General features: G+C 38.1%; 1 protein-coding gene across 3 annotated transcripts in view; it reads left to right on the forward strand.

Annotated features, from left to right (window-relative positions):
- Positions 1-23,389, forward strand: part of FBXW11 (F-box and WD repeat domain containing 11) — a 123,555-nt gene that overhangs the window by 88,237 nt on the left and 11,929 nt on the right. For all 3 annotated transcript variants that reach the window (XM_008572370.1, XM_008572371.1, XM_008572369.1), the window contains 6 exons: positions 84-270; positions 1,141-1,231; positions 8,833-8,970; positions 17,444-17,562; positions 19,330-19,579; positions 21,491-21,609. In XM_008572370.1, the coding sequence (XP_008570592.1) occupies positions 84-270; positions 1,141-1,231; positions 8,833-8,970; positions 17,444-17,562; positions 19,330-19,579; positions 21,491-21,609 (904 nt within the window). The remainder of the gene's footprint in view (positions 1-83; positions 271-1,140; positions 1,232-8,832; positions 8,971-17,443; positions 17,563-19,329; positions 19,580-21,490; positions 21,610-23,389) is intronic.

Genomic DNA, 23,389 nt, shown 5'->3' on the forward strand with positions numbered 1-23,389 from the left:
GTTCCTCTTCTCTTTAAGGAAATGATGGCTGGTACTTTTCTCTCTCCCTTCCCATTTCCTTCATTCTCTTTTCTGTTTTGTAGAGCAAGGCTTAGATCACATAGCAGAAAACATTCTTTCCTACCTGGATGCCAGGTCTCTGTGTGCAGCAGAGCTGGTATGTAAAGAATGGCAGCGAGTGATCTCAGAAGGGATGCTTTGGAAGAAACTGATTGAACGAATGGTACGCACTGATCCTTTATGGAAGGGACTTTCAGAAAGAAGAGGGTGGTAAGTACTTGGGTTGCTTGTTCCCTTGAAAAAAGTTTCTTTGATATAGGGTCAGCCTGATTACTCAAAAAGGCAATTATACTTGCAAATGTGTTGGCCTATTTTAAACAAGGGGGAAAAATGAGTAGTGAAAAGTTGAAAAAAAAAGTTTAAGCTGTTAGAATAAATATCCCCTTCTGAAATGTGTATTTCCTTTTTATTGTTTATTTATTAACTGGTAGGAAGTATTGTATAGTTTGAATGGGTTATTATGCTTTTTTCCTTCACATTTTTCTTAGGTGATTATACCATTACCAAAAGATAAGACAAAAGAAAATATGAGAAAGTCAAGTAATGCCATTTTGCTATTTGTTATTGCTCCTGGTTGAGGATATGGGATGCACAGCAACAATTTTTGAGAGAAATCCTATTAACTTAAATGCATCTTTATAGCTCTATGCACATCAGTGGCCTGGCTTAGCACAGAGCAAGAGAGAGCTACGGACAGAGGGAGGTACAGGGGCATACCTGGTGTGAGTGAGGGTTAGGACTGTATTTTCTTTATGAAAGGAAGTTTGATGTGTACTAAGTTAGGTTTTTCACCAAGCTACATTAACACTTTTTATTAAACTCTATAGAATGAAAGGCTAGATCATTGTGTATTGGTACTCAGAAAACAAAAGACCAGGATCATGTTAGAGAGCTATGAATTGAACTAAACTTGCCTCTGACATGTACATTTAATTGTCAGAAATTCTGCTTTTGAACTGTTTAAAGTTCAGTACAAGTTATAAGACATGAAAGATACAATATCTTTGTAAGCACCGTGTTTAAATAAAATTCACCCTTTTATGTGCAAAAATGTAACATCTGTTTGTTTTTATTTGCCAGGGATCAGTACCTGTTTAAAAACAGACCCACAGATGGCCCTCCCAATTCATTTTATAGATCATTATACCCAAAGATTATCCAGGATATAGAGGTAACTTTATGATTTATCTGTTTTATGGGCTCTTTGTGTCTTGTTCTCAACTTTTTATGTTTTTATATTTATATCATGGAACTAGTAATTTTTTTTTTTTAAGTTGAGCTTTTGGAACCAATGTGTCAGTGTGTAATCTGCAGCTATTCAGAATGGATAATATCTTTTTTCAAAAAGTATCTAACTTTTCTCAAACATGAAATACTTCTGATAGGCTGCCAGTTAATTAAAAACCTAGTCCAAAATCAACTTTTAATTCTAATTTGATAAATTTTCCAAAATCCAAGGACCAGTTTTTTAGGTAAGCATAGTTTTACATTTTTCAGCCATCTCTGGAGAACTAGAAGAGGCACATTCTCAGTTTTCTCTGTAAATTACCGATAGTTTTCATAAAAGTGACTTAGAAATCATTCTAAACAACAGTTAAGTGGGTTTTATAGAGGAAAGTATGCTCCTGGACCATTTTGGATTTGAACGTAACTTTACCAGACCAGTAAAACTCTGTAAACTTGCTGAGAAACATTAGAGATGTTTGATATTGTTCGTGTGTTCTAATTAGTTCAGTTTTATTATTTAGCCCTTTTCCTTGAACCAGGAAAGACATGCACAGGCAGTTCTCATTAACTCTTTCCCATGTGCTCTTGGCAGGTCTTGGTTACTTCACTATTTCCTCTTTGGCAGAAAAGTTTAGCCTTGCTAGGCAATGCTGTATCTCTCATAAAGTTGTACTCAGTTTCCCAAATGTGAAGTAATCCTCTTCCCCAGGTGATAGACATAAAAGTTATTGTGCCAAAATTCATTAATGGAGAAACCTGTGCTTTTTTGGAAGCCCCTTCCCCCCACCTCCCCCTTTTTTCAGGCAGATGTGAACTAATGGAATCATTCCATTAATGGTAAATCTAAATGTGACCAGAATATCATTATTTAAAACACAAACCCTTGTCTTGAGTATTCTGCTCTCTAAAACGACCTATAAAGTAACCTTTTAGGTAGCATTAAATAATTTAAAATTTCTGGCAGACAGATCGTAAAGTTTGGAATTAATTGATCCATTGGCAAATCAAAACTTAGAATTGCTCCTGCAGAGTTAGTAGCTGAGACATAATGTTAACTTTAATTTTAGGTTGGTGTGTGTGTGTTTCAGGGGAGAGTGGCTATCTCTAGATAGTTGTATTAAAAGTTTACTTGTGTGCACATCTTAGAAAGAAACCACATTACTGTTTTTTGGGGGGATGCAACTATCTACAAAATATCTCCAAATTTCCTTGAATAATTTTAATTTTATGAAGTAGTTTATTTTGAGAAGGTCAATGTTTAAAGCCAATCATTAGTAAACAGGAACTGGAAGAACTATGATCAGTTTGGAGATTTGGTGACAGATTATTTTTATTTAATCCTCACGACTACTTTTGTTTGACAATATGAACTCAGTATTCTATGGTATGACGGTATGAACTCAGTATTCTGTGGTATGACAGTATGCAACACCACCTACCATAACTATTTCCTCATGCTGAAATAATATTTTAAAGTTAGTAGAGGAGGCAGATGTGAGGGGAAAAAGAGCTATAGGGGAAAAACCTATTTGACACAAAACCTCTGTATCATGGTGGTCTATCCAGTAGTTCTTAAAAAGTGTTGTTTGGGAAAACCCACTGGTTGGCCACAAGAGTCTCCTCCAGATTTTCGTGGGCTAGATCTCTTAGTGTAAGGGATGATGTTTATACTTTGGTATATTCACTAACAGTAGTAATAGTAAAAATAATGTACCACTAATAGAGCACTTACTTGTGCCAGATACTTTGTTAAGCACTTTATAATACATTTTCTCATTTAACATTCTGGAGAAAACCTAAAAGATAGGCCAAGTTCTTATTTAAAGTTGAGGAAACTGAGACTCAAAAAGTGTAAATGGCTTGCTCAAGATTACACAGTGAGTCTAGCGGAGTCTAGGAGTCTGTGATCAACCTTATACTCTTCTGCCTTTGATACAAGTTTTTTGTAACATAGATCACTGGTACCACATCAACATAGAATTCTTTACCTATATTTTGGGAATGTGTTTTTATTCTGTCCAGGATAGACATACATGTAGAGGGTTCTCCATGGGTCAAGCAAATGAGAGACTCCCATGGGCTTGGCTCTGCCATATGGCTGGTATGAAATTCTCGTAAGCAGAATAAAATAATTACAAGTGCCCCTTTTGAGCCCTTACAGTATACCTTGAGCTATATTGGGTGATTTACATAGATTATTGCATTTAATTCTTACAACAAGGTATATATTATTGTCCCTATATGTACTAAGAGGAAAGAGACTGAAAGAAGTTTTAGAACTTGCTACCTAGTTAAGTAGAAGAAATGGGATTTTAACTGAGGTCTCTCTAACTCTAGGATTAAAGTTGTTTGTTATTTTCAAAGTGGAAAATTCCAGAAGTAAGGGAGAAAGAGGCATGTTGTTATATGCCTACAGAATTTCAAGGTGGTCTCATCATCTTTCTCTAATTGTGTGAATATTCACTGTCCTTGACTGTTAGTTGAAAAAGGGTATGAGTTAAGATTAGTTGGCCTTGTTTAAGTTCAGTTATGGGAATGGTAGTGCTTTAAAGGGTTTTAAGCACATTGCCAAAAGATAAATTACACTCAGAATGTCAAGTGAATGTTCATGTCCCTCCTCCTCCCTCCCCAGTTGCCCATGCACAGCTTCAGAGTCTCTGTTCCATTATTCTTTGCAACATTGCCAGTTCACAGCACCTTTTTCTATTTTTTCCTCCTTCCTTTACCTTGACAGCTTGGTTCATGTGCTGGCTCCTGTAATTCATCCATTCCCAGATTTGGCTCTGATGAACAGATGGAAATGTTCATCTCTGAACTTGCGCTTCCACGTTGACCCACCAGAAATTGGCTAAATTTAAGGAAAAAGTAGAGAACCTGGATTAGTGTGGCCAACTCCTATTATTCAGGAATCGAGGATGTGAGAAATGAAGCCTGGGGAGAAGAAATATGCATTTTTAGCTTTTAGCTTTCTGCAAAGATTCATCTCTCCTGGGTGTTCTTGCCACACATAGGGAGGGTTTACAGAGTCTCTGAATTGAGAAGTTGTTCCTGGAAAATGTGGGGTTTACTCCTAAAGGAAGCAGCCATATTCTCCTTTGCTATCTAGAGTCTTAGTTGTTGTTATCATTATTATTGTTACTGTTAACGGTGGGCTTACCACTAGGTACTTTGCTCCAGTGATTTAATCCTCAGATTGTCAAAACTGAGATCATTACTCTAAACCCCATGCTTTTTTCACTCCACCATGCTTCCAAGTATCCACCGACAGAGAGGTGGGAGTTGTTATATAACAGACTTAGAGTTCTGATGTTCTGAACTTGACTTTTCTCTTGCCTTTTCAGAATAATGACAAACTCCTTCATGTAATATACCTTTTCTTTTCTTTATTCACTGGATTAAGGCTTTTGAAGAGCTCTGCTTGGAACAGACCACTGGGAAAATGATGGTGTTGTGTATCACACCTTTTAGTAAACCACATCTTATTCAGGGAAAGTGGGGAGCTTTTTTGTGGTTTGCAAACTTGATATTAACATTGTCCTGACCAGAAAACGTTGAAAACTGCCCACCCACCCAGTTGTGTTTAGGCTTCTAAAAATAATGTTATTCCTCCATACTCAGACATCTGTTTTCACTCTATTGCCAATTTAAATGCCGCTGTATACTCTGTGTATCATGGCTACTTTCCCAGTATTTTGAAAATTTGCACAGGGTAAGGGGATTTTACAAGTTCTCAAAAACATGAAATATTCCTCTACAGTAGCTGTACCACATGATGGCTAAGTGAAATGGCAGGTATCCACATTATTAAAGAAGTATACCTATGTGTGTGTGACCTGTATTCCTGCTGCAGACAGTGAGATAATGGCTGAGCCCCTTCCTCAGAATGGTTAGGGAGGGCTCAGACTATTAGCATTAAATGTCAGCCTAGACTGAGACAACAATTCCTGGCAGTTTGGTGAAAGTTTTTTGGTCACAGCCCACTATTTTTGGTCAGTGTTCTCAACAACCAAGGAAGAGCATAACTGCGATCATTTGCAGTCACTACGATGAGACTTTATATATGTAATCCCATCTGATCTTTATGATAGTTTTGAGGGAGTAGATATTATTATTCCCATTTTTACAGAGGAGGAAACTACTGCTCAGCCTAAGTCATTTGCCAAAGCTGTTACTTGACCTAGGTATTTTCTACCACAATGGGCTGCCTGCCAGTTTTAAAGGTCTAGTTCTTCTAAAAAAGACCTGGTTTATAAACATCCAAGTAAGAGTTGAGGTCGTCAAACATGGTGGTAGGTTTTTAGGCAGGCACAGTCAGCAGGCAGTGCTGCTTTCTTGTGTGGGTGGCCTTGGGAATTGAGAAGAGTGCAGGCACAGGGATTACCTGGAGTTGGTGTGCAGCAGCATCATTGGCTTCCTGATCTAGTTCTGTGTCACATTCATGGCTTTTCAAAACAAAATACACTTTTCTTCGGATTCAGGAACCTAACGGCCTTAAGTGGAGACATCTTAAAATGACCCATCAAGAATTATTTGGCAAACTTTTTCTTTTAAAATTCAGAAATGTGTTTTAGAAAATTAGGCTCTTCGTAGGCATTGAGAAGCTAAGCCATTTCCTAACTTCCATCCAACTTAGAATGAAAGTCTGATAGCAGAGTTTTTGAGTGGTCCCGTCCTTTAGCTCTTGTTTGAGGGTCAGGAATAGGGGGTATGTTGTTGTTGTCTGTCAAAACAACTCAGGGGACTGATATTTCACAGGCTGACTGTGTGGCCTTTACCTTAGTTCTGTAGCCCTCTGTGCTGTGTATTCAGGGCTTTAAGTACAGTTAAAGATTGTAACTAAGTCACCCAGTTTTAGAAAACATTTTAGAGTAGTGGGAGAGCATGTAGGAAATTCTTTTGGGGATGGGGATACCCCCACCACCTCTTTTTTTCCAAACCGTCATGTAATAGTAAATGTGCTTTTTCTATCATTGAAATACTGAGTACCAAAGCTACTTACTGATGTAATAATATTTTAAAGCAATTGTATTTGTTTTTAACCTAAGAACAGATGTATGAATTTAAAGAATAACACCTGATACAATATATGTGTATACAAAAGTACTTCCGAAAGTTCATGGAAAGATTTTTATTATCTTTCCTTTTTTAAAAAAAATTCAAAATGTTTTAACATTTATTTGTACATATTTGTGGGGTACAGTATGTTGTTTCAGTACTTGCATATAGTGCACAATGATTCACTTAGGGTAGATAGCCTAGTTTTGTATCTGTTAGTCTACTCCTTCTCCCCCACCCTGGTATTATCTTTCAATTCTGTTTTTCCACAGACTTTTGGAGTATGTAGTACATGTTATCTATTCATCTTTTTAATACATATAGGACGTGTTATGTATTCATCTTTTTAATACTTTGAGTTCATATGAAGCCATACATTCTGTAGCAACTCTGTGGGGCCCCAGAGGGAGTAGCCTTAACATTGCTAACCACTGCGAAGAGTCACTAGCCACGAATGAGGCTTGTTACCAGTAGTGCATATGCCTAAGTCAGCATTTTCCTGGAATGCTTAGCATGCTGAGGTGGCTCAGTCGCTGTCTATAAATACATTATTTCTCTTAATGATTCCAAGCATTGCATTCAGTTTAAGAAGGTCTTTATATTCTGTACCTTTATTTTGAAAGTTGCTTATATGTGTTGCCTACCTTGACAGAGGGAGCAGAGATGGGGTGAATTAATTTTTAGGGGTTTTGAAATGTGGTTTTGTATGTCTGACATTCTGCCAACTGGAAGCCCTGACTTGGTGGCAGATGGGCAGATGAACATGTCCTCTCTCCTGGCATCTCCATGGCATCCCCTTACAGTCCCTGGGTTTTGGAAAAATGCCATCTTGCCCTCTCTCGAACCTGTATGTAGGAGCTCTTTGAGAGCAGGGATTGTATTTTCAAGACCCTTGCACTGTAGCCACAAATGATGAGAACATTTCCTTTTTAAGTATATGTGTATCAATATCCCCAACCTTTCATTTCTTTTTCTGTGAAATGTGGACAGTAATTCCTGCTTCAGAGTTGTTATGATTAAATTAGCTACAAAATATATAAGACACATAGCATAGTATCAGGAGAGCATAGTGCCTGGCAATAGCATTCAGTAAATTTTACCATTTTAGAGTGTATAGAAGCATACTACCTTCAAAATAAGAGGAAATACAGTTTATTAGATGTTAGCAGAGCCAGTAATTAAGTGCTTATTGTGAATAAAGATGAGATTTATCACCTTTTTTCAACACAGCAAGTAATTAAACTTGTAGCTACACAGAAATCATCTTTCAAACTATATCCTGAGCTGAAGTGTAACCAGTTATTGTAGTCCCTATTGTCCCCTAATTTCAGGGGTCAGCAATTCAGACTTTGGTTGTTCTTAGTAGAGACATGGTATCTTTTGATCCTGAAAAATTCCTCCTGTCTACTACCAGAGGTTAGGTCTTCTAGTGCTCTGGGCATGACCTACTTTCTCATTAAACTTTGCCCAATGTTCTCAGGCCATAGTGCACTTCATCTCCCTTCAATCCTGTAGCACTTAAAGTTTTTCTCACTCATTTTGCGCTTATATTTTATCTGAAATTGTTACTGATCTTCTTTTGTTCTGTGTTCACTGCCTCAAGAGCTAGGACCATTCTTCTTTATAGACATTGAATATGTTAGTAGCAAAAGCATGGGCTCAGAATCAGACAGAACTGGGTATGGTTTTCAGCTAGTCCAGTTACTAGTTTTGTGGCCTCAGGCAAATTTAATTATTTTCTTATCTATAAAAGGCAAAAAAACAAGAACTTTTTTCCAGGGTTATTGAGTGGATCATTTAACCAAATAAACTAAGAGTATATCCAGTTCCAGATACTGGAGTGGTGCCTCCCTTGAATGGAGAATGCTTCCTGTTGCTCTTTTATCCCCAGTGTCTAGCACAGTACCTGGAATATACTAACATCTCAGTAAATGTTGCATGAATAATGAAAGAATGTACCGTTTTTACTCTAAAGGAACTTCGATCTGGTGAGAGATTAAAAATGATAACATAAAATTCTATGTAGTTGTCATGAGTCGTTTCTCAATATCTTTTCTCAATAATTGAGATAATACTTTTGTATGGATACACAGATTGTCAGTATATGCTTAATTATGGCAGCAGTCTTTTGCCAAATATTTTAATTGTCATTATGGAGAAACCCAGTGAGATATTATTTCTTTGTATGTTTTGGGTGCAAATGGCATTCTTGAATCCATTGAATTTTGTCTAGGCCATTAAAAAAAAACCAACACCAAACTCAATGGAAATCTTGTGATAGTTGCCAGATGGGCAGGGAAAGTTTGAGAAAAAACATTGTTGGGCTAATATCTTACTTGGAACAGAACTTGATTCCTATCCACAGACAGTTATGCAAACCAAGATTGGGGTATCAATGGTATGCTGTTTCTGGAAGCAACATCAAAGTTTAAAATCTAATAAAGTAGTTGATTCACAAAAACTCATCTCTTGTCTCCTTTTTTTCCTTAGACTATAGAATCTAACTGGCGGTGTGGAAGACACAACTTGCAGAGGATTCAGTGCCGCTCTGAAAATAGTAAAGGTGTCTACTGTTTACAGTATGATGATGAAAAAATTATCAGTGGCCTACGAGATAATTCTATTAAGGTGAATGACAGAATTTTGTATGTATTATTTTTAGAATCATTGTTATGTGTTAGAAACTAGATGTCACAATCTTTCATTTGCTCCAGATTGGTTTTTAATCTGTTCCACTCAATCTTGGCAGCTCTCAGTGTGATTCTAAAGAACTAGAACCAGAGCATTTCCCTGTAACTAATGCAAGGCCCTGAATTGTCTCACTTCTTACCCTCCTGTAAGCACATTTGCATTCTCTATTATGTATGTGGGTGGAAATAGAAAATATCCCAGCATCACAGGTTCTTGATTACTTTGCTAGCAGGTGAAAGTGTTGCTAGTTTGCCTGTAAATCAGTCATTACCTTTTATGGTGTCCAAGAAGGGCTCAGATAATAATACAAAAGAATGATAGAGCAACTTATATTGTTTGAATTCTCTTTTCATTAGTATATAAACTGGATTAATTTGTCCATGTTTAATCTGTTTTATAGCTGATCTGACAGATTTTGTTATACATTTGTGGGGTTATAGCAATAGCTATGCTAATTGTCTGGTTAGTGCTATTGTCGGAATCCTGCTGATGTAGCCAATAGAGCTAAGTGACTACGTCAATTTTATGGCTAGGCATTTCATAACTAAAGCCAAAACGTTTCATTATTTTAGTTTATACTAAGTTTCCATTTGTATTGTCAGGGCTAGGACTCAGACCCTTCAAACCTATTGTACAGACTGGGTCATAGAACATTCACATGCCAGGCTAGGTCATCAGACCCCTCACATGCCAGGCTGGGTCATAGACCCCTCACATGCAGCTCCATGTTAGGTAATTGGGAAAGATCCTGGGAGCCATTGGCCGATGACATGAGCTCAGTCCTCAGCAGTAGCAACAGTAGCAGCAGAAGCAGCAGCAGTGGTGGCCTCTCGGGGCATCCCGGGGGCACTGGCAGCAATGGCCTCCAGCAGCAGTAGCAGCCTCCCTGTGGCCCCCCCCCCAACGGGGGCATCCCAGGGGTGGAGGGCACCATGGATCAGAGCCACTTGTCCTTTATACTTAAGTCCATAACCCAAAACACTTAGGTGCACATGTGCAATTACCTTAGACAACCAAGGAACACCTGGGCGCGTGTGCATATTTACATCAAATGCTCGGCAAGATTCTGAACATCTGAGGGGCCCTGACCATTTTCCTTCTCTTTCCTTACAACATTGTAGCTTATTTCCTCATATTTAAGAAAACATTGACGGTTTTTTTAAAAACTTTTTTTTGGTTACAATTTACATACAGGAAAGTTCACTGTTTTTGGTGTGAAGTTCTATGATTTTGACAAACATGTGGATGAGTATCAGAGAAAAATCCCCTAGTGCTTCCAGCAAAGAGAGGGGAAAGGAAACCATTTTGAAATATACCAGAGTAGTTTGTTTTCTTAACAAGGTCTACGTGCAGGAGAAACTATTTAATCAGGACCTAACCTGCTGAGGATTTATCAGAGCCTAACTAACCTGGGGGAAGGGAATACCCAACTCTAGTCCCCACTAGCCATTCTGTTTCACCTAAAGTGGGAATGGAGGAACTGAGAATCACTTGTGAAATTTACAGTCTAGAGGCACAGAGACCTAATTATAGGACTATAGTGCTGTCCCTCCCTCCACCCCTTATTACCACTTTACTGAAGGCTTATTTATAGCGTTTCCTTTTACCTAGTACATCATGTCGGCTATCAAGAAAAAATTACGAGGCATACTAAAAGGCAAGAAACACAGTGTGAAGAGACAGGGTAAGCATCAGAACTAGAATTAGATATGGCAAGCATGTTGGAATTATCAAACTAGGAATTTAAAACATGATTAATATGCTAAAATCTCTAAAGTAGACATCATGCAAGAACAGATAAGCAATGAAAGCAGAGAATGGAAATTCTAAGAAAGAACCAAAAACAAATGCTAGAGTTCAAAACACTAAGAGAAATGAAGAATGCCTTTGATGGGCCCATTACTAGACTAGACACAGCTCAGGAAGGAATCCCTGAACTTGATGATAGCTCAATAGAAACCTCCAAAACTGAAAAACAGACAGAAAAGACTTAAGAATACTAAAACAAAACAAACAAAAAACCCCCCAGAACCCTCCAGAATATCCAAGAACTGTGGGATACCTGCAAAAAGTGTAACATACATGTAGGGGGAATACCTGAAGAAGAATGAGAGAAAGGAACAGAAAAAATATTTGAAACAGTAATACTAAGAATCTCTCCAAATTTATGTCAGACACCAAACTACAGATCTAGAAGCTCTAAGAACACTAATCAGGATAAATGCCAAAAGAGCTATACCTGGGCATATCATATTCAAATCACAGAAAATCAGATAAAAAAAATCCTGAAAGAAGTCACAGGTAAAAAACACTTTACTGATAGAAGATCGAAGATAAGAATTATATCTGATTTCTCTTCAATGCATAGAGTGAAATATTTAAAGTTTTGAAAGAAAAAACCTCACCAACCTAAAATTCTGTATCCTATAAAATTATCCTTGAGAAGTGAAGGACAAATAAAGATTTTCTCAGACAAACAAAACTGGGAGAAATTGGTTGCCAGTAGCCTGCCTTACAGGACATGTTAAAAGGAGTTTTTTAGAGAGAAGCAAATTGATACAGGTCAGGAACGTGGATCTACATAAAGAAAGGAAGAACACTGAAGAAGCATTAAGTGAAGGTAAAATAAAAATTTTGATTTTCATATTCTTAATTGATCTAACAGTTCAATATATTAATAGTACATTATATTTTCTTATGTATGCATATATATATATATATATATGTATGTATGTATGTATGTATGTATGTATGTATGTATATGAGGGTGCTTCAAAATTTCATGGCAAGATTCATACTATCTTTTAATTCTGTTTTTCTGTGAACTTTTTGATGTACCCTCCTGTAAAAGTGAAATGAATGATGTAAGAGACACAAGGGATGGGAGGGAGGAATTAGTATATTTTTGGTATTATAAAATACACTACCCATGAAGCAGTGTATTGTTATTTGGAAGTGGGCTTGGAATAGTTGTAAATGTACATTGCAAACTCCAGGGCAACCATTAAAAAAGGAACTGTAACTTATCTGCTAAGAATAGAGAGAAAATAGAATCATATAGAATGCTCAATTGAAACCACAAAAGGCATAAAAAGAGTGGAAGACAAAAACAGGAACAGGGAACAAGGGGAACAAGTAGAAAACAGTAAGAAATATGGTAGATGTTAATCCAACTGTATCAGTAATCACTTTGAATGTCTGTGGTCTGAATGTATCAGTTAAAAAACTGAGGTTGTAAAAGTGGACCACAAAACAAGATCCAAGTATATATTGTTGACAAGAAACTCACTTTAAAATAAGACACATATAGATTGTGTAAATGATGGAGAAAGATATACCATGCTAATACTAAGAAAAGAGAACAGGAGTAGTAGATATATTAATTTCAGACAGCAGACTTCAGAGCGAGGAAAGTCATCAGGGATAAAGAGGGGCATTACATAAAGATAAAGAGGTCAGTTCTCCAAGAAGACATAACAGCTCTTACATGTTTATGCATGTAAACCCAGAGCATCAAAATATTTGAGATAGAAATTGATAGAACTGTGTATTAGCCTCTCTATTGCTTATAACAGAATACCTGAAACTGGGTAATTTATAAAGAAACAAAATTTATTTCTCACAGACCTGGAGGCTGGAAAGTCCAAGGTTGAGGGGGCATATCTTGTGAGGGTCTTCTTACTGGTGGGGACTCTGTAGACTCCCGAGGCAGTGTAGGAAATCACATGGTGAAAGGGCTGAGTGTGCTCATGTGCTAGTTTAGGTCTCATTCTTCTTATAAAGCCACTGTTTCCACTCCCATGATAACCCATTAATCTATTAACCCATTGGTCCATTAATCCATGGATGGATTAATCCAGTCATGAGGGCAGAGCCTACATGGAACATTTACCACTTTCTGGGCCATAAGACACACCTTAACAAATTTAAAAGAATAGAAATCATACAGTGTCTGCTGTTGGATCACAATGGAAACCAGAAATCAGTAACAGAAAGATAGCTGGAAAAATTCCCAAATACTTGTAGACTAAATAACACACTTCTAAATAATACATGGGTCAAAGAAGAAATCTCAAGTTTTTTTTTTTGGGGGGGGGGGTGCAGCTGGTTGATATAGGTATCGAACCCTGGACCTTGTTATCAGCACCACACTCTAACCAACTGAGCTAACCAGCCATCCCTCAAGCAAAATTTTAAAAATATTTTGAACTACGTGAAAATGAAAGCACAACTCGTCAAAATTAGTGGGATTCAGTGAAAGCTTAGAAGGGAGTTGTTTTAGTCCGTTTTGTGTTGCTAAAACAGAAATACGTGAGACTGGGTAATTTATAAGAAAAAGAGGTTTATTTGGCTTACAATTCTGGGACAGCTGCATCTGGCATGGGCCTCAGGCTGCTTCTACTCATGGTGAAAAGTGGCAGGCAGCTGGTGGGTACAAGCAGATCACATGGTGAGAGGAAGCAAGAGAGAGAGAGAAGGTGCCAGTGTCTTTTTACGCAGTGAGCTCTCATAGGAACTAATAGAGTGAGGACTCACTCATTAATCCCCCCTCCCCAGGGAGAACATTAATCCATTCATGAGGGATCCGCCCCATGACTCAGTCAGTTTCCAACACTGCCAGATTGGAGATCAAATTTCCACATGAGTTTTGGAGGGGACAACACATCCAAACTCCATCAGGAGTTTATAGCATTGAATGCATATATTAGAAAAGAGCAAAGATATAAAATCATTCATCTTAGCTTCTACCTTAGGATTCTAGAAAAAGAAGAGCAAATCAAATCCAAAGTAAGCAGAAGAAAGGAATTAATGAAAATTAGTAGAGAGCAATGAAATTAAAAATATAAAACCAGTAGAAAAAAAATCAAAGAAACCAAAAGGGTCTTTGAAAAGATCAGTAAAATTGATAAGTCCCTAGCCATGTTAACTTAGAAAAAAAGACAGAGGACTCAAATTCCTAATATTGGAAATGAAAGAGGAGACATCACTACAGAGCCCAGGGACATTAGAGGATAATAAAGGAATATTATGAACAATTCTGGGCCCTCAAATTTGATAGTCTAGATGAAATGAACCAATTCTTTGAAAGATGCAATCTTCAAAACTCGCATAAGAACAAGTAAACAATCTGAATAGGCTGTTATCTACTAAAGATATTGAATCAATAATTAATAACCTTCTAAAGCAGAAAGCACCATGCCCAGATGGGTTCCAAACATTTATGTAAGACATTAAACCAATTCTCTACAGTCTCTTCTGAAAGATAGGAATAGAGGGAATACTTCCTAACCTGTTCTATGAGGTCACCATTACCTTAATACCAAATCAGACAAAGATAAAGAAAACTATAGACTAATATCTGTCATGAACATAGATGCAAAAGTCCTCAACAAAAGATTAGCCAACCAAATCCAGCAATGTATAAAAAGAATTATACATTATGACCAAGTGGGATTTACCCCAGGTATGCAAGACTGGTTTAACCTTCAAAAATCACTTAATATAATCCATCATATCAGTGAGCCAAAGAAGAAAGCTACATGACCATATCAATACATGTAGAAAAAGCAGATGACAAAATTCAACACCAATTCATAAAAACTACTAATAAACTATGAATAGAGGAGAACTTTCTCAACTTGATAAAGAATATCTACAAAAACCTACAGCTACCATCATACTTAATGATGAGAAACTCAAAGCATTCCCACTAAGATAAGGCAAAGGATATTCCCTCTCATCACTGCTTTTCAACATTGTACTGGATGTTCTAGCTAATGTAGTAAGAAAAGAAGAGGAAATAAAAGATATGCAGATTGGGAAGGAAGAAATAAAACTGTCTTTGCTCACAGAAGACATAATTGTCTATGTAGAAAAACCAGAAGAATCAACAACAACAAAAAATGGAACTGATATGCAATTATGGCAAGATTGCAGGATACAAGGTTAATATGAAGTCAACTGTTTACCTGTATACCAGCAATGAACAAGTGGAATGTGAAATTAAAAACACAATAACATGTACATTAGCAATCCCACAAAATGAAATACTTAGATATAAATCTAACAAAATACGTAGAAGATCTATCTATATGAGGAAAACTACAAAACTGATGTAAGAAATCAAAGAACTAAATAAATGGAGAGATATTTCATGCTCATGGGTAGGAAGATTCTATTGTGAAAATGTCAGTTCTTGCCAAATTGATCTATAGCGTCAACACAATCCCAGTCAAAATCCCAGCAAGTTATTTTATGACTATCGACAAACTTGATTCTAAAGTTTATATGGAGAGGCTAAAGACCCAGAATAGCCAGCATAGCATTGAAGGAGAACATCAGAGGACTGACACTACCTGATTTCAAGACTATAGTACAATAATGAAGGTAGTGTGGTACTGGCAAAACAACAGACAGCTAGATCAATGGAACAGAATAGAGAGCCCAGAAATAGACCCACATAAATATAGTAAATAGATCTTTGATAAAGAGCAGAGGCAATACAGTGGAGAAAAGATAGTCTCTTCAACAAATGGTGCTGGAACAACTAGACATCCATATGCAAAAAAAATAAGAATAATCTAGACACAGACCTTACGTACTTTACAAAAATGAATTCGAAATGGATTACAGGCCTAAATGTAAAATGCAAAACCATGAAACTCCTAGAAGTTAACATAGGAGAAGATCTAGATGATCTAGGATTTGGTGATGACTTTAGAGATACAGCACCAATGGCATGATCCAAGAAAAAAAGAATTGATAAGCTGGACTTCATTAAAATTAAAACTCTCTGCTCTGTGCGAGGTGCTGTCAAGATAATGAAAAAACAAGCCACAAAGTGAGAGAGAATATTTGCAAAAGACATATCAGACAAAGGACTATTCATTTTTTTTTTTTTTTTTCTTTGTCTGTTTTCCGTGTCCGGCAACGGATTGCAACCCTCAGTGTTGCCCCCGCACCGGACCGGGGACCGGCAACGGGATCTCAAGCCTCTGTGTTGCTCCCGCGCCTCGCTCAGCCAGTGAGCGGGAACCGGTCTGCATGTGGGATCCGAACCCTCGGACAGGAGCGCCGCCGCGCTTCCCAAGCGGCGCACTATCCAGTGCGCCACCGGGCCGGCCCCAGACAAAGGACTATTCAAAATAGACAAAGAACTCTTAAAACTCAACAATTAAACAACAACAACCCCCCCAAAAAGTTGGCCAAAGACTTTAACAGACACCTCACCAAAGAAGATATGCACATGGCAAATAAGCATATAAAAACAGGCTCCACCTCATCTGTTATCAGGGAAATGCAAATTAAAAGTGAGGTACTCACTCATACCTATTAGCATAGCCAACGTCCAGAACACTGACAGTCCCAAACACTAGGGAGAATGTGGAGGAACAGGGACTCTTAACTTATTGCTGGTGACAAAGTGGAATGTTACACTCTGGAAGGCAGGTTGGCATTTCTTAAAAAATTAAGTGTACTCTTACCAAATGATCCAGCAGTTGTAGTTTTTACTATTTACTCAAAGGAGTTAAAAACTTATGTGTACACAGAAATCTGCATACAGATGTTTATAGCAGTTTTATTCATAATTGCCAAAATTTGGAAGCAGCCAAGGTATCCCTTGAGTGGATAAACTGTGGTACACTCAGACAGTGGAATAATTTTCAGATCTAAGAAATGAGCTGTTAAGCCATGAAAAGATATAGCTGAACCTTAAATATGTATTACTAAGTGAAAGAAACCAAACTGAAAAGGCTACATACCGTATGGTTTCAACCATATGACATTCAGGAAGAGGTAAATCTACAGAGGCAATAAAGGAAGGGAGAAAAAGAGCACTCAGAGTATAAACAAATAACTAATATTAAATGTTAATATTTTACTTTCTTTTAATCATTCTTTCTCTTTTTAAATATACATCATTATTATGTCACTATATAGACAATTTTTATTCTGATTTTTAAAATACTTAACTGTATTTCTCATATTTTCTCATTAAAAATTCTTCATAATCTACTTTATCTTTCTGAAATGTTGAACATTTCATTTTTATAAACAAACATGAGGCATGCATTTTTAAAGGATCTTAATAGAGGTTATCACATTGTTTTCCAGAGGGTGAGCCAACTCTTCACAGATTTTATTTAACAATCCCCTTTATAAGGCTAGCGATAGGTGTAATCAGTACAATAGCTAAGGGTACAAATTAAACAGAATAGTACATCTATTCTGGAAGTTAATCAATATTGCTCCTATTCCTTTTTGTAATTTCCTACCTATTTGATATTTAACCCTTTTTATTTACTGTAACACAGGTGTGTTTTATGATTCAGAATATAAGGTAAGACAGTAACATTCACCAAAATGTGATATACTAAATCGCTGTTTGTGGTTGTTCTTGTCTAAATAGATTTGGGATAAAACCAGCTTGGAATGTTTGAAAGTGTTAACAGGACACACAGGCTCTGTCCTCTGTCTCCAGTATGATGAACGTGTCATTGTAACTGGTTCTTCAGATTCTACAGTGAGGTGAGTGATCTGGGTTCATTGGTCTGAACTTGTAAGCCTTTTATGAAGAGACAGATTTCATACCTGCTTCTGGGATAGGCACACATGTACTTTGTATACATTTTTACGTACTATATTTCAAAACCACCTTTGACGTAGGTGTGTTTGAACAAAGTAGGCAGAAAAGCTAATTTTTGATAATCATGTCCTATTTCCATTGCTATACATTATAGAGATGACAAAATGCTTTTCTATAAAAACACATTACCTAATATAAGGCTAGCTTTCTCCTCTTAGGAGACTGTGGTCCAGAGCACAGAGAAGGAAGGCAGCTGTGCTAGGAGTGTGGTGGTCACCAACCTACAGATACCGAAAGAATCAGAAGCAGTTTGCAGAACCTCTTGAGGGACACAGGGAAGGTAAAATTTGAGAGCCAGATAGCATGCTAGATATTTCATATAATGTAATCCTATTGAGTTTTCACATCAACTTTTCATAGTAGGTAGATGTTATCTTCATTTTTATAGATGTATTCAGAAACTGGGAGAAACAGAAAACAGAGAGGTTAAATAATTTCCTCAGAATCACATAGTACATTTTGAGCCTCAAATTTATATTGGTCAAGACTATATATGTATCCTTTCCAGTACTGGAGACAGTAGTTTTCAGTTGCCACCCCAGAGGCAGAGTGATAAGATGAAAATGGCAGTGTTCCATGGAAGAAGGGAAGCAGTGACTGCCAGTTGGGAGGGTAGAAAGGGAACATTGTTGAGATCCATTCCTATACCTCTGCGTCAAGGATGTTTACTCACAGTAGATGGGCTCAGCATTGGGTGGAGTGATGAGTCCATCAGAGCTAGAGGACATACAGTAAAGCTTCAGCTGGACCACTGGACTGTCATGGAGGAAGTGTGGAGGAGAAGCAAATGCTTTTTCAGGGCTGAATCAGATGTTGGAGGATTATTTACAGGCACACCTAAGAGATTAGAATAGTCACTGAGTCTGTCCTTGGGTTCCCAAGTTCTCCCTCTTTTCACTCCTCTTATTAAGTTAGTTTTGGTTACTAGTCTCTTGTCACACTCCTGGACTCTTCGCCACCCCTGCTTGCAGAATGCCTAGCGTCCTTTCCCTGACTCAGTGCTTCTAGGCTGCTACTTCTGTTAGAGATCATGTCTCAGCCTTACAGTCTTGAATCTTTTTGCCTCTGATCTGTGTAAATTTGTCCTCTTAGGAGATTGGGGTGGCAAAAAAGCTATGACATGGAAGGGCTGCCCCTAAAAATCCCATATCTCAAATGTGAAGCAATTGGGACTCCCTGGCTTTGTCCATAAAGCAGTTGGGTAAAGAAATGGGTGTGGTGATTGATGAGACATGATTTACAGTCTCCAGTTTGCAGTGGATAAATAATAGACTCAGAGGCTTGTCAGAGGTCAACAAGAACTTTAAGCTTGGAACTGTCCTCAGTTCCTCAGCCATCAAGCCTCCTTTCTTCTGTCATCTCATACTCACTGCAAAGCCCACTTTCTCGAGGAATCATCTTTTGCCATTAGCACAAGGCTGCAAATACCTCCGCCTGACTGTTAAATAAACCTAAACCTGAGCAGAGACAAAAAATAGCCACTTTCTCTGAAACTATCTCAGTACTTCTCAGTAAACTATCTCAGTACTTCTGAGGCTCCTTTTAATCATGTACTCGGGTTCATTAAGAATGGACCCAGAGCTCAGACACCACAATCTTTTCCTGGCTATCTCAATAATTAAGTATCATGCTTTTCTGTTCTCATCTAGAGTCTGGGATGTGAACACAGGCGAAGTTCTTAACACCTTAATCCACCACAATGAAGCTGTACTGCACTTACGCTTCAGCAACGGACTGATGGTGACCTGTTCCAAGGACCGCTCCATTGCCGTGTGGGACATGGCTTCTGCCACTGATATCACTTTACGCCGTGTCCTGGTTGGCCACCGTGCTGCTGTCAATGTAGTAGACTTTGATGATAAGTACATCGTATCTGCCTCTGGTGACAGGACCATCAAAGTAAGTGTGTCTGCAGTCATAACGCTGCCTGATCTGTCCCTTTTAGGACTGAGAGCAGAGGTGGCTTATACCAACTGGGTACCTGGCATGATCTTTATTGTGCTCATGAGTTCTTGAGGCTGCCCCACTCTACATGCTTTTAGTAGAAGGAAAAGTCATGGGTCCAGAAAAGAGAACAGTTCTTTTTTTTTTTTTTTCCTTTTTGTCTTTTTTTCGTGACCGGTAACGGGATCGCAACCCTCAGTGTCGCGCCCGTACTGCCACCAGCAACGGGATCGCAACCCTCAGTGTCGCGCCTGCACCGCGACCGGCAACAGGATCGCAACCCTCGGTGTCGCGCCCACACCGCGCTCAACCAGTGTGTGGACCGGTCTCTATATGGGATCTGAACCCTCGGCGGGAGCGCCGCCACGCTCTCAAGCGCTGCACTCAACCGAGTGCACCACCGGGCCGGCCCGAGAACAGTTCTTTATTTCATGAAGTGACATTGCTGATAACCTTTTTAAGGAGAAGAGAACTAACCTGTACTGAGCATGTACTGTGTGCTGGGAGTTTTACATTACCATCTCGCTTAACTCTCCCAGCACTCAGGTAGGTATTGCCTCCATTTGACAGATGTGGCTCAGAGAGTGAAGAACTGATCACACAGCTAGTTAGTGGCAGAGCTTAGATTTGATTTATTTACCTACCTTTGACAGCTTACCATGCCATAGATTCTGGGCTGGATGTTGGAGATAATGATGATGAACAACATATGTGCCTGCCTTCAAGAAGCTGAGCATGTGGTGGGTGCGGAGGCAGGCATGTGACAAACAATTGTAGTCTGGGGTGATCCAAAGGATATGGTAAATGCAGTTCTGATTTCCATATTCATGTTAATTTCTTTGAATTTTAGCTTTCTTATGTTTTTATGACAGCTTTACTGAGATATCATTTCCATGCCATAAGATTCAACATTTTAAAGTGTACAGTTCAGTTTTTGATATATTCTGGATACAAGTCCCTTATCAGATAAATGATTTGCAAATATTTTCTCCTGTTCCATGGGTTGTCTTTTCGCTTTCTTGATGGTATCCTTTGGAGCACAAATGATTTTAATTTTGATGACATCCAGTTTATCAATTTTTTTCTTTTGTTGCTTATGCTTTTGTTGTAAAATCTAAGAAGCCATTGCCTAATCCAAGGTCACAGAGATTTACTTCTATGTTTTCTTCTAAGAGTTGTGTAGTTTCAGCTCTTACATTTAGGTCTCTGGTCCATTTTGAATTAAAATTTTGTGTATGGTTTAGGGTAGGGGTCCAACTCCATTCTTTTGGATGTGGATCTATTTATCCCATTCAGCCACAAATGCAACTGGTAAAACAATTCAGGGCATTCTGGTTATATCTTCTTACTTGGCTCATAATATTTTAAGTGTGTCTATGAGCATCTAAGTCTTACAGATTATTTATTCCACATACGTAATATTAGAGCAATGTGTCAAAACAAATGGAGTTGTTCAAGAAACTATATTGGAAAAGAGAAGAATATGAAAGGTGAAGCTTTCTTATATCAATTACATTGGGTTTGACATGTCAGCTGATGTAAAAACATAAAATCTGGCCCAAACTCTTTCCCCCAGGCAAATGAATGTCTGAACCATCCAGGAGATGTTCTCTCTGTGAAGATCTCAAAGTTTGGAGACTTCACTACTTCTCTCTGTATTTCACTTCAGTTTTAGCACTCAACAGCCAAGAATTTTTATGCTGACCAATCTGTCTTCCAGCCTCCCAATTTTGAGTGTGAAGAGACAATATTTTATAATCATGTGTATGGGTTATTCTCAGACAGTTTTTTTTTTTTTTTTTAAGGTATATTGTGGGAGGACTTTTCTGCATTCATTTTTTTAAATATTCCTGATTTGCTATTCAGGTCTGGAGCACGAGCACCTGTGAATTTGTTCGTACTCTTAATGGGCACAAGCGAGGCATTGCCTGTCTCCAATACAGGGATCGGCTGGTTGTTAGTGGATCATCAGATAATACCATTAGGTGAGTAGAAGTTTGTGTTCTGACAGAATAGGCTTATTTTTGCCATAGTGTTGACTCATCTTCCAGTCCTAGTGCTCAAACAACTCGGCATAAATAAGGTGCTTCAGATGAGAAAACTTTAGGTAACTTTTACAAATCTATTTGGCTCTTCATGATTCAAGTGGGAAACAGTATCTCCCGGGTCTTCTTCCAAGATATCCCCATTAGTCCATTTCTGTTGCTATAACAGAAATACCTGAGACTGGGTAATTTATAAAGAACAGAGGTTTATTTGGCTTACGGTTCTGGGACAGCTGCATCTGGTGCGGGCCTCAGGCTGCTTCTACTCACAATGGAAAGCAGCAGGCAGCCTGTGGGTACAAGCAGATCACATGGCGAGAGGAAGCAAGAGAGAGAGAAAGAGGAGGTGCCAGGGTCTTTTAAACAATCAGCTCTCGTGGGAACTAATAGAGTGAGAACTCACTCATTAATCCCCCCTCCCCCAGGGAGAACATTAATCCATTCATGAGGGATTCGCCCCCCTGACTCAGTCAGTTTCCAACACTGCCACACTGGGGATCAGATTTCCACATGAGTTTTGGAGGGGACAACACATCCATACTCTATCACCTCCACTCCACCCAAAGTCACTTAATACCAGAGTACCTAAGAACAGACTAGGATGCTCCAGGCCGATTTGCTTTGCTTTCCTCACCTGTGGGCTCCCTGCTCTCCCTAACAGATGGTAGTGGACTTGGTTTCTCTCTCCCAAGACTGCATTACGAAGTCATCCACTCCTGTCGGGTCTTTGGTTTTACCTTCCTTTTCTCTTCCCAACACTCATTCTATTTGCTTTCTGATAAATATGACTAATCTTAGACGTTTTATATCTTCTTAAGAACATCTCTGAAATATTTATTTAATTACTCCAAGTCATTTTTCCACTGTCCCAACACATGCTAGTAGCTTTACATAAGTGACTAAAACTTGACAATTGTAATCAAATTGCCTAATGTTTGGGCAAAATAAAGATTGGGTTCAAGATTATTAAAAAAAGAAAGTAAGCAAGCAAACAATAGTATAGAAGCTGTAACTGTTGTAAGTTTTATCATTTTAAGTTTTAAGATATCATAAAAGTTAGTTTAGAACTTAAATCTTTGTTCTATTGTATTCATCATGCTTTGTGGCATTGCTTAGTATTTCATCAAAAAATAGTCCTTAGCTTTATCATTGTAATCTCTGAGGTTTTACAGAATAATAATGTATATTGCTCTACAGTTTAGAGAAGGGAACTGCTTTGGAGTTACAGTGGCAGTGCTGAATGACTCTGTTCACTGTAGATTAGAGAAACTGTCATCACTAAGATGTCATCTAAGAAGATTTGTTGAGGGCATCTGTGGTAAAATGTTCATTGGTTGTATGGTAGAGGCTAAAAAAAAGTCATGATAGAAATAGTTTGCTCATTTTGTTTTGTACATGTTAGTTTGCTGTCATTTCTTTTTGCAAAGAATGTAAACAAATCAGTCATAATAGAAAAAAAAAAAGGAAAAAATCTCTAACTCCAGAATTTTACATAAATCATATGCATATAAAAAGGCTTGATATAGTCAATGGGTTTATATTTCTATGACACTGCATATACCTAATGAGTCTCCCAGTCTGACTTTGTAAAAGGGCCAACTCTAGTATATGGTACATATCAAGGAAGGGGTGTCCCTAAACCTGAGCAGAAGAGAGAGACCACTATGCTGGCCCACCAGTTCTAACCTCAGTGGGCCTCATGGACTTAGGGTAAAAGGGC

This window comes from Galeopterus variegatus, unplaced genomic scaffold (genome assembly GCF_000696425.1).
Source record: "Galeopterus variegatus unplaced genomic scaffold, G_variegatus-3.0.2 Scaffold776, whole genome shotgun sequence".
Classification (NCBI taxonomy): Eukaryota; Metazoa; Chordata; class Mammalia; order Dermoptera; family Cynocephalidae; genus Galeopterus; species Galeopterus variegatus.